Source organism: Belonocnema kinseyi, chromosome 6 (genome assembly GCF_010883055.1).
Source record: "Belonocnema kinseyi isolate 2016_QV_RU_SX_M_011 chromosome 6, B_treatae_v1, whole genome shotgun sequence".
Classification (NCBI taxonomy): Eukaryota; Metazoa; Arthropoda; class Insecta; order Hymenoptera; family Cynipidae; genus Belonocnema; species Belonocnema kinseyi.
Window position 1 is genome coordinate 69870995 of NC_046662.1, and position 13036 is coordinate 69884030.

The 13036-nt window shown below is 31.7% G+C and overlaps 1 protein-coding gene across 1 annotated transcript in view; it reads left to right on the forward strand.

Annotated features, from left to right (window-relative positions):
* Nucleotides 1-13036, forward strand: part of LOC117174071 (phosphatidylinositol 4,5-bisphosphate 3-kinase catalytic subunit delta isoform) — a 91635-nt gene that overhangs the window by 27696 nt on the left and 50903 nt on the right. Inside the window, exon 3 of the mRNA XM_033362734.1 lies at nt 1859-2293. Within this exon, the coding sequence (XP_033218625.1) occupies nt 1859-2293 (435 nt within the window). The remainder of the gene's footprint in view (nt 1-1858; nt 2294-13036) is intronic.

Sequence of the window (13036 nt, forward strand, 5' to 3'; positions counted from 1 at the left end):
AAAATAATTTTTCTATCAAAAAAGACGAATTTCAACTAATTTAAATAAATTTTCAACTGCCTAATTTGCATAATGGATGTGATGTTCATCCATATTTTATTTTATTAATTTTTAATTCATATTTTTTTCGGTTCTAAAATTATTTAACGTATTAGTTGTATTTTTAAATAAAAGCGATTAGTTTTGAAGTAAAAATGTTGCAATTAAATTTTTATTTAAAAAAATTAATTTTAATTTAAAAAAACGAGCTTTTAAGAAATTAATTCGACTTATAACCACGGATTTGAAATTTTAACCTAAAAATACGAATTTCAACGAAAAATCTAATAGTTGATATTTCAACGAAAAAGATATTAATTATGAATTTAAAATAACAGGTTGGACTTAACCAAAAAGATGAATTTTCAAAAAAAAAATAGTTAATTTTTCAACCATGAAGTTTGACTTTTAAAAATTGTTCAGTTTTTAATCAAGTAATTTAATTTTGAGTCAAATACAATTTTCAAATTTTTTAATTTATCTGCTATATCATCAGAGATTGTACCTTACCGACAGTAGACCAACCCTCCAAAAAATGAAGGCAGAAAATCTACACAATATCGATCTAGTTAAGAATCTTCAATAACAGAAAATGCTTAACGTCTTAATAAGAATAGATGGAAAATCATATTTTAAAATTAAAATTGTTTCTTGAAAAAAAGATCCTACTCCATCTTCACTCCATTGGGAAACGAACCACAATGGAGTGAAGATGGAGTAGGATCTTTTTTTCAAGAAACAATTTTAATTTTAATTTAAAAATATGATTTTCCATCTAGTCTTATTAAGGCGTTAAGCATTTTCTGTTATTGAAGATTCTTAACTGGATCGATATTGTGTAGATTTTCTGCCTTCATGGTTTGGATTGTTGATCTACTGTCGGTAAGGTACAATCTCTGATGATATAGCAGATAAATTTAAAAATTTGAAAATAATTACTTGTACCATTAACACCTAGCTAAAAATTGGCGTTATGTTCTTGAATTAAGAGTTCTTATTCTGATCCCTCTAATAGCTTAATTGGAAAAGCACCTGACCGGAAATCAGAAGTTTTGTGGTACGTTTCTCAATGGAGTGAAGACGGAGTAGGAGCTTTTTTTCAAGAAATAATTTTAATTTCAAATACAATTTTCTTTAAAATAATACTATTTTTCGAAAAATAATGAATTCTTAACCTACAGTTTAATAGCAGACTTTTCAACCGAAAAGAATGAATTTTGAACCAAATATAGTTGGATTTTCTGGTTAGATTTGATTAATTCACTTTTGCACTTAGTGGGAAAATAAGAAAAAGGAGAAAGGCTGTGATTAATAAATAGGAATCTTGATTATTTATAGACTATCTAGTAATACTAATGTTAAAAAAATTAAGTTAATTTTTATTATTTTAAAAATATCAGGTTAGAAAACAGGAAATTTTGCTTAAAAAATAAAGGTAACGTTTATAAAACTAAATACGGAATAGGCATTGTGACAAATATTATTAGTTATCATCTAATTATTGAAAGAATAAAATTTAATCAAAGTTATTCATTAAATTTGATATAAAGTATATGTAATTTTTTGATAGTAGAATTTAACCAAAGAAAATCGAAAATCGTGTATTAATTTTCAAAACAAAAAAGTGTTATTCAATACTTTATTATTTATTTCAATTAATATATCATTTTCATCCTTGAAGAATGTTATGAGACTATTTTTGCGCTCTGAAGTAAGTCCGAGGCCTGTAAATTGACGACCTCTAATCCTTCGAAGTCTGAAACATTCTTTTTGAAAAAAAATGGTACACAATTTAAAGACTTATTTTTTACATTTACAGACGACCTTCACTTTTCAAGTGTCTCATTCGACAACTCCGCACCAGTTGCTTGTGCAGATTGTGAACAAAAGAGCAAACACAATGATGTCACGAGGGGAGAGACCTGGCGATTTTATATTGAAAGTCTGTGGACAACAAGAATTCCTGATTGGAGAATATCCTCTGATCCAATTCACCTACATTCAAGAATGTTTATCAAGGGATAGCGCGCCAGTTCTTTTAGTTCTGAGCGTCGAAAATGTGCCTACCGAAAAAGAAAATGCATTTGAAAACCCCGAAGCAGATACTCTAAAACGTGCGAGACCTTCCTTCTCGACATTAACGCTGCGTAAAAAGGGAAAACATATTTCGGTCTTGAAAATAGAAGATCAGTTTATGTTCAACGTGAATGGAATTTCGAGACTTAATTGCGATGCTGCTCATCGCACTGTCGAGGTAAATTTATTTAATTACAACTTTTAATCAGATACCCTTTTCTTTTTCTAAATTTAGCGTGTCCACTCACCTACAAAACCTGGAATTGCCAGAGAATCTTTATACACCTGGAAAACCCTAGAATTGGCAGGGATTTTTTTTCAAAGCTAGGGAATTTTTTCGAAAGGGTGATTAATTCTTTTATAAATTGCAATCAGCCCTATGCATCGCCATCACTCTTTCCGGTTAGAGTTCTTAAATTCCCGAGAATTTAAGTTCAGATTATATAACCGAGAATATGACAGAATTTAAGAGAATTTAAAAGAATTTAAGAATTTATGATTTTTAACAATATGTTTATTGTTCAAGTTATATCATCGGATGAATATAAATTATTTTCTAGCTCAGACATATTCAGGAATTACAGTTTTTCTTATACAAATTTAAAATTTTCAAAGATATTAATTTATTTCAAACAAAAAAAAGTTTTTTCTACTTTAAAAGATAACTCTTTAACAAAATAATTGAATTTTTAACATAATAGTTGAATATTCAGCCTAAAAAGGCAAATTGCCAACGAAAAAGTGTCATAGTTTATATTTTAATAAAAAAAGAATGATATTTATACAACAAAAGAAAAGAATTTTAACTCCAAAAAGACGAATTTCCAATAAATAAAGATATTTCACTCAAAAAATAAATAACAGTTTATCTAAATTATTGAACCTTTAAACCAGAAGGCAAATTTTCTTTATAAAAATTCAATTTTCAAACGAAAAATATCACTGTTCAACAAAAAATTAATTTTCTACTAAACTGATTCATTTTTACGCAAAAAAAGGAAATTTCAAACTAAAAAATTATTTTTAACAACAACAAAAAACGCGAATTTTTAAATAAAAAATGGAAAAGTTACATTTTATGTTAAAAAATTAATTCTAAACCAACAAAAAAGAAGTATTTTCCACTAAACAGTTAAATTTTCAACCAGGCATAAGCCTTCAATAAAAAAATTTCACAAATGTAGCTTAACTTTGACCCAAGTAGTTGAATTTTCAATTAGAAAAGATTAATTTATAACAAGATAATTAAACTTTTGAACAAAGAGATAACTTTTCAACTTAAAATAGACATTTTTAACAAAAAAGTGATTTATTAACAAAACGATTCAGCCAAATGTTGTAAACAAATTAGTTAACTTATCAAGCAAAGAAGAATGATCTTTAACCAAAAAGTTGCATTTTCATACAAAAAATGAAATTTCTTCTATAACAGATGAAGTTTTAAATCAAAAAGATAAATTTCCAAAGAAATAGTTGAATTTTTTGTTAAAAAAGATTTTAGTCGAGTTTTCACGATCAAACTATGAATTTTTTAAAAAGAAATTATTTTTTACCAGAAAAAATGAATTTACAATCCAAAAAGGCGAATATTTTTAACCAAAAAGGATGAATTTTTAACAAAATTGTTAAATTCTCTAGCAAATAGTTGCATTTTAATCAAAAAATATGAAATTTATCTTGAAGAAAAAGGATTTTTTATTACAAGAAAGTTGAGTTTTCATCCAAAAAAGATTCCCGAATTCAGTAAATTCTCTTTTGAAATTGATTCTCCTTGCTTAAAAATTCTTCTTTTTGGTTAAAAATGTAAGTATTCTAATTAAATAATAATAGTTTTAGTCAAAAATTCATCTCTTGCGTTAGAAATAAAATTACTTGACTGAAAGTTCAACTCTTGTTACAAATTATGTTGTTGAAAAATAAGCGGTTTGATATAAAACTTGTTTTTTCCTTTGGATAAAAAGGAATTTTTCGCCGTAAATTTAAGTGTTTTGTTGAATTTTTTTGTTTAGTTCAAAATTATTATTGTTTTAAACTAAAAATGTAACAATTGTTCCAGTTGAATATTCCATAATTTTATTTAAAAATTCATATCATTGGTTGAACAATTATATTTTAACTCAAAATTTATTGATTCAATTTTCGATTATAAATAGATGACCTTTTGTAGTTCAAAAGTCGTTTTTTTTTGTTTGAAAACTGATTTTTTAACTTAAAACGTAATTATTTCAGTTTTGGTTGACAATTTATCTTTTTCTAGTAAAAATTCATTTTTGTTGTTGTTGAAAATGTAACTATTTCAGTTGAAGATTCATTGTTTTAGTTGAAAACTCATATTTTTGCATTAAATTCAACTACTATTCCAGTTGAAGATTCATCATTTATATTGAAAATTCATCAGTTGGGATAAAAAATTTGTATTTCAAAATGTAATTTCCGTTTTTTGTTGAAATTTTTCTTTTTTAGTCCAAAATTCATCTATTTCGTTGAAAATTAATCTTTTTGTTTGAAAATTAATCTATTTTTTTTCTAAATTCATCTCTAGCAAATAGTTGCATCTTTATAAAAAAAAAATTGAAATTTATCGTAAAGCAAAAGATTTTTTTCAATCAAAAAGGATGAATTTTTAACAATATGGTTAAATTCTCTACCAAATAGTTGCATTTTTATCCCAAAGTTATCATTTTTGTACTAAAACAGATGAATTTGTAATAAAAAAAATTATTTTTTTTTGCAAGTGGAACTTTTATCCAGAAAATATTTCAGTTCATTTTTCAACACCAAAATATAAAGTTTGCACAACAATTAAATTTTCTACTGAATAGTTAAGTTTTTAAGAAAATAGTATAATAGCTTAATTTAGAACCCAACAGTTGCATTTTTATGAAAAAAAGATTTAATTTCTGCTAAAGCAGGTAAACTTTAAAATAAAAAAGACAAACTTTCAAACAAAGAGACAAATTTTCAACCGAAAAGTTAGCGAAAAAAATGCAATTTTCTATTAATTAAAACCAATTCTGAGATTCTCATAAATTCTCGGAGAATTTATTTATTTTTTATTTTCGAAAGTAATTTTTTCAACTTAAAATTTAACTTTTTTATTTTTGGTTGAATATTGATAATTTTTAGTTGAAAATTAAATTGTCTGACTGAAAATTAATTTTTTGGGAAAAATATAACTATTTCAGGTCAAACTTTAATTATTTTGTTGAAAATTAATTTAAAAATTTTTTTTTTGTTGAAAATTCGTTGCTTAAAATAAAATAGAAATTAGTGATTTTGATTAAAAATTCAATTATTCTAGTTTAAGATACGTGTAACATTTTTTTTGTTATTATTTTTTTTTCACTGAAAATGAAACTATTCCTGTTGAATATTCCATCATTTTGGTTAAAAATTCATCTCTATGTTTAAAAAATAATTTGTTAAACTGAAAATCTAAATATTAAATTTTTGGTCCTTAATTTTTCTTTTATAAATGAAAATTCATGTATTTTGTTGAAAATTCGTCGTTTTTGGTAGAAATTAATCTTTTTGGGTGAAAATGCAACTATTTTGGCGAAAGATTAATTATTTTTGTTAAAAACTCATCTTTTCTGTTTAAAATTCAACTAATCCGGTTATAGATTCATTATTTTAACTGGAAAATTAACTATTCCATTTTCGGTTGAAAATTTATCTTCTTCTTTGAAAATTCAACTTAAAAACTTAAGAACTTAGAAAATAAACTTACAACCAGTTATTATTTCGATTTTGAATTTCGATATTTATTTTTCCTCAATTAGAATTCTCTAAATTAAATTAGCGTAATTAGTACATAGTGAATCAATACTGTTGAAATTATAAATTCGAGATAGCAGCCCTTCGCATTTATAACTTTAAAACTTATTAATATCAGATTAAATACTCATGATCTGAATTCTTTGTTTACCCTGATAATTGAATTTATCTAAATGAAGAATACAATTCTGGTATACCTTTGAAATGCTTACCAAGGAAATTTCGGGCGAAAGCTTAATGTTTCTTTGATAAACAATTTCTCAAGATTCCTAGAAAAATTGAAAATGACTTTTTATTTTGAAAAATTAATTTTAACAGAGTATTTTAAAAGATTTATAAAGTTGCCAGAAATGAACGTGGACGATTTTAATGAAATTTTTATATTTTGCAGGATTAAAAAAAAATTAGGAAGAATTCGTATCATTTTAAAAGACATTTAGAAGTTCTGAAGAAATTCAAAAATAATAAAAAAATTTGAAAAAATGTAAAACAACATGTAGATTTTACAAGATTTAAAAATACAATGTTGAAGATTATTAAAGGATTTTTCAACTAATTAAATAAAAAATAGTTTAATTTTAATGTAAGAAGTTTTTAGTTTATAACAAAAATGCAATAGTTCAATTATTAATATTTCTGGCTTAGAATTGCTTGAAGAAAATATTTTCGAATCGGGATATGACCGGTAATTTTTTTTTTTTTTTGAAAAAGCTACTATTATATATTTGGTTTCAAATTCATCTTTTTTGTGTTTGATTAAAAATGAAACTATATTGTTAAAAAGTTATCTTTTTTATGAAAAGTTCAACTACTTTGATAAAAATGTATTCTTTAGTTGAAGATTCATCTTCTCTACGTTTGAAAATGTAGCTTTATGAAAATTTTATGAAATATTTATATTTTTATGAAAATTCATTTGATATTTGGTTGAAAATATATTTTTTTTAACTGACAAACTTTTTCATGTTTGGTTTTAAATTGATCTTTTTTTAGTTAAAAGTTTAACTTTTTTGTTTAGAATTCAGGTATTTTGCTGGTAATACGTCTTTCTTGGTAAAAATGTAATCTTGATTACAAATTTATCGTTTTTGGTGCAGATTTTATATTAAAAATTCTACTGTTTTGTAGAAAATTCATCTTTGTGGCTTGAAAATTAAACAATTTGGTAGAAAATTAATCTATTTGGTTGAAAATAAAACTTTTTGGTTGGAAAATCATATTTTTGGTTGAAAATGTATTCTTTTTGTTTAAAAATGCAATTGTTTGGTTAAAACAACAGTTACATGCTTTTTTGAGAATTAATCTTTTTTGGTTAAAAAGTAGATTATTTGACTTAAAGTTAAATTACTTTTGTAAACAAATTAATTCTTGTAAAAAGTATTTATAATTATAGTTTAAAAGTCAATTGTTTGCTTTCAAATGAACTGTTATTTAAAAAATTTTACTGTTTTGTAGAAAATTCATCTTTTTGGCTTGAAAATTCAACAAATTGTCAGGAAATTGATCTACTTGGATTAAACTTTTTTATTTGAAATTTCAGCTATTACATATTTGGTTAAAACTTTATCCTATATATTTTAAATAGTTCACAAACAAACCATTTGGTTAATCCTTTGAGTAGATGAAATCACTTATCACGAGACTTTTGTTTACTAACAATGTAACTATTTCAGTTCAAACTTTAATTATTTTACTGAGGACTCGTTTGAAAAAGAATTTTTTAAACTAAAACTGTATCTATTACATTTGTTAAATAGACAAATTCACTCACGCTCAGGACACAATAAATACTCCGATTTGGTAGAGAAATGTAATTTTAATGACGATAATCACCCTTTCCAGACCGCTCTTTTTACGTACGCGTCCTCACTCTATCGCTCAACCACGAACTTCTTTTTTTTCCCTTCGAACTTCCGGTTCACGTAGTTAATATACATTTTCCAACATTCATTTAAATTCCACTTCCGTTTTTTTTTTAAATTACAATTGCTAGAAATAGAACACATTACAACTTAGTATTAAAGTCTTTAACACTCGGCCATCCTTCTAATAACTCGATCTCGAGTTAGTAAAACACAGGTGCACCGTAGCGATCAGGATTCTGGACAACACGACCACTTCTAGTCACTGTTTGCGGATCAGCCTCTGCAAGCTCAACCGAAGTTCTCAGGACCTCTTCTTCTTCGTCTGGATCAATTGCTCCCAAATGATCGTTAGTGGGCTCAATTTCATCATCGTCAAGCTGATATTTCTTTTGTTCAGTTGTTTCATCTCGGAAACACTCGTTCTCATCTACGCTGAATTGATCATCGTCTTGCAATTCTGATTCTTCTTGTTCCAACCATGGAGTCCAGAGTTTTAGTTGCGTGACATGTGCTGTACTGGCATAACGACGCCCAGATTTCTCCACTCCTAGGTCCGTAACTCCGTAAGTATCACCAGGGAAAATTTTATAAATAACATGTGGACCTCGGTATTTTCGTTGAAGTTTAGTAGAATCGCCTGTGGATACTGGATTCACTCTGATCACCACCACTTCTCCGATTTGATAGCGAACATTCCGATAACGATTTCGATCATAGCGCTGCTTAAATTTCTCTTGTTCGGCCAGAATTCTCTGTCGAGCTGCTTCACGAAGAATAGTCGGATTCTGGTAGTCTTCATGCTCAGTTAAGTTTCTCAAAATACCCTCGTCGTGACGTGGGAAGTACCCATAAAGTAGCTCGAATGGGCTTTTGTCTGTCGTTTTATTCACTGATTCATTAAGGTCTCGGACAATTACCTATAGGTGTTGATCCCAGTCGCGTCCATTCTCTTCTCGTAAACTTGCTTGTATCATTGGGATTAAGACACTGTTCACCCTCTCCACCTGTCCGTTAGCTTGTGCATATCTAGGGGAATTTAAGGAATGTTTAATCCCATGCTTAGGACACCAGTCAGCGAACTTATCGGAAGTGAAGCAAGTTCCGCGGTCGGTAATCACACGCTTAGGGGCTCCAAAGTCTAATAAAAATTCTTCTAAGCACTCTATGACTCCGTCAGCTGATGTGTTCTTAGTTGGTGACAGACGAATGTATTTTGTTAAGTTGTCGATCATTACCAGGATATATTTGTTTCTGCGCGAACTTGAGACAAAAGGTCCGAGATGATCCAGGTTGACGACTTCAAAGGGTCTCTTACCCGGAGGTATTGGGTGTAATTCATCGGGCTGTCGACTTGCGACCATCTTCGTAAATAGACATTGTATGCACAACCTTATGTGCTGGCGGACGTACCGGCGCAATCCTGGAAAGTAGTAATAATGCTCCATCTTCTTCACAGTTCTTTCCAAGCCGAAGTGACCTCCTACATCGTGATAGCGGATAGTCAGACTTTTGCGTAAGGAACGTGGTACGACATATTTTAAATCCTGACCCACTCGTTTATAGAGGATACCCTCATGTAGTTCATAGTTCTGAGTTTCTCCCTTCTCTCGTTTTGTTCTTTGACCTTCACTCCTCTGCAAGATTTCACACTTCTTACGTAGATCGACGTTATCGTACTGAAACATCACAATTTCATCTTCCATAGAAATCGCAGTGTACATCAACAACTGGTCCTCAATTGGTTCTTCTTCGGGCTCCTGAACAGGGGCTCGACTTAGTGCGTCCACATGTGCTAACTTTTCTCCAGGGCGATGCACGATGTCAAACTCGTATTCATTGACCAAATTACTCCATCTAGCTACTTGCGAGTCCTTTGTTTTGTGAGTGTTGAGATAAACCAATGCTTGGCAATCTGTAACGATTCTAAATTTTATGTTGATCAACATCGGCCGTAAGCGATTTATCGCCCAGATTATAGCTCTCAATTCCAATTTACTGGAGTGATAATTTTTCTCAAAATCACTGGTTCGTCGACTCACTGCGTAAACCATGTGTAGCCTCGCGTCATGTCAACGTTGTAGTAGCATTCCTGCCAAGCCTTTCAAGCTTGCATCTGTATGAAGCTCCGTCCACTTTTGGGGGTCGAACATCTGAACAATAGGCTTTTGGGCCATGACTCGCTTTAGGTCTTCAAAGGATTTCTTTTCTTCCATTTCCCAACGGAATTCGATATTTGGTTTCAGTAGGTCTAATAAAGGACCGGCTCTCTCTGCAAACTTCGGTACATATCGACGAAAGAATCCGATCATTCCCAAAAATCTTCTTACTTCAGTTGCATTTTCTGGCGACGGAAATTCCAAGATCGCTCGTAACTGTTGTTCCCCCGGTTCGATTCCATCAGCCGAAATCTCGAATCCTAAGTATGTTACCCTCTCCATCAAAAACTGGCATTTCGATAAGTTTATGGTAAGGCCGGCTTTCTTCAGAGCCTCTAATACCATAATAAGTCTTTCTTTCAGATCTTTCCAACTTTTCCCGGGAATCAGGATATCATCCAGGTAGAAAAGAATTAAGTTATCCTGAAGCGGTCCAAGTACCTTCTGCATGAGCTTTGAGAAATAAAATGGGGCGTTAGTTAGCCCAAACGTCATCCTCGTAAATTCAACAGTATTCGTTGGCGTAATAATTGCCGTCTTATGTCTGCTCTCTTCATCCAGGGGAATTTGCATATACCCATGCGCTAAATCCAGAGTTATGAATAAGGTACTTCCACTTAGTAAGGACAGATGATCGTCGATATTTGGTAAGGGGAAATTTAATCGTTCCGTTTGCGCGTTTAACTTGCGATGGTCAATAACCAATCGCGGTTCACCATTCTTCTTTCGCACCAGCAGAACGGGACTAGCGTATGGTGAATTTGTTTCGGCAATCAATCCTGCCTCCTTGTATGTGTTAAAGATTGCATCAATCTCTTTACGCTCCTTATCACTGGCTCGATGAGGACGACAATAAATAAGTTCACTTCCAGGTTTCTCGGTAATTTTCATGCAAATTAATTTGTGCATCCCAAGTCAAACAAACTGCGACTGACTGTTACTCGATAATCATTTAAAACTGATACCAATTCCTCAACTTCTTCCTTGAGACGATTGTTTCCTACATGAATTTCGGATAGCTTCACGGCTGGTCTATCTTGTGATTTCTTGATTTCCTGCAGACTACAAATTTCATAACGCTCTAATTTACTCGATGGTTTCTTTTCAATAGATCCTAAATTGAAAAAAGGCAGAAGAAATTGTTTGAACTTACTGTGGATATCAGATTCATTGAGTGAGGTGGAATTATGTCATTGGCGACGATAGTCAACTCCGACCCACGACTCATTGCAGCGGGTGTCTCACTGAATGGGTTATCTTGACGTTCCTTGAAGCTGAGTTAGTTTCCTCTCTTCGTATACTCTACATAAGGAAGCTCCGTGTAACTGCGTCCTATTAAAACTGGAAGAGCTTGAGAGTCGTCTGGTACTATACGTACAGGCACCTTTTCAGCTCTTACTCCATCCACCGACACTTGAGCTCTTATAAATCCTGGGGACGTCACCCGAAAATGAGCTGGTCCGAAACTTTTCAATTCCATTGGTTCTCGAATTATTTCATATCCCCCAGTTAACGCCACCTTTGCCTTTATCGTGCACTCCGAGCTGCCAGCATCAATGAGTGCATTCCATGAAATTCCATCGATCTCTATTTCTTTGATATACTTTATTATTGAATTGTTCACTTGACCGTTGACCTGATGAATTCCTTGGCTGGTTGTCTTTGCCGAAACTTTTGGACAATGTCTCTGGGTATGTCCAGTCTGTTGACAAATACGACATATTAATTCCTTTAATGGATCCGGGCAGTTTCGGGAAAGATGTCCATATTTTTCACAATTATAACATTTAGGTTCGCCAGCATCATTACGAACTGGTGGTCGTCGATCAGGGTTTGGTAGGGATGTTGATTTCCGGTCCACATTCGAGGTCTCCCCTTTTCCTTTTTGTTCCGTCTGCTCGATTCGTCCAGTGCTTGCCGTTTCCGTTGTTTTGGTTTTTGTTGTTTCACTGGAGTTTCGGATTCTTTCCCTTCTTTGCACACTCAATTGTTCCTGTTCTTGAACATCGTGAATTAACTCTTCCAAATCTTGATGAGTTTTCGTTGCCAAAATCGATGCCAAGTCTCTTGACTAGAGTCCAATCAGAAGTTGAGTGTCCTTAAAACCTAATCCTATCTCGTAACATAAACATGCCTTCTCCAAACAATAGGCAATTATTGATTCGTTCTTATTTTGAATTTTTTCTGTCATTCTTCGCCACTTTGTTGAATGTCCTTCTGTTCTGATAAACATTTTCTCAAATGCTGTTTGGAATCCTTTCCAATCCTGAATCTCCTTCGAACGCATTCTAAACCAGTCTAGAGCTGCTTCTTGAAGATGAGCCCGAACCGTCTCCAACATGAAACTCTCCGGCCATTTGTGTAACTTCGCCATTCGATTGACGTTATCGATCCACTCACGTGCTCTTATGCCACCTTTTTCGCCATCGAAGACTTAAATAGCTTTAGTCAAATCCGGCATAATGTGGAGGGAATCCTCATGTGTATTTGTTTTTCCCGAACTCGTTTCCGGGGTAAGCTCACGCGATCCCAATCTTTCTATTACACGTTCAAACGCCTCATCACGACGACGATTTTCCTGAAAAATGTTATCCAATATCACGCCAAGAGTTTCTGTTCCAAATCCGCCTTGAGTTCTTTCAGGGTTGGTAGCATAGCCACGAATGTCTCTATCATCATTTAGTTCCCGATCGACGTCACGATGAGTGTACCTATTGTCTTCCGAATAATTTGACTCCCAATCAATTCCGTACCGATCGAAGGTTCCGTAGTTTGCTTGATGTCTGAAACTGCTTTGATTATCGTAATTTCCGAAGTCACATTGAGTCGTCACTATTCTTTCACGTTCATACGCAGTTCTAGGAACACTCGCACTATCGGTCCGTAAACATCTTTCTTCGTGAATTTCATTCGGTATTTGAGATCGAGCACCGTCATTGGCATATATTTCGCTCGCATTTCCAGTTTGAATCACGCCAGGAGCTGTACGAATATCATGTCGCGAAATTCGGAGTTGGTTCCCGATGGATCGATTATTTGGATTTAAATGAGGCATTGTATTTAGATTTCCACCGAAACCCGCATTTAGTAAGTTAGGTTCACTTTGTGACACTCCGTTATGCA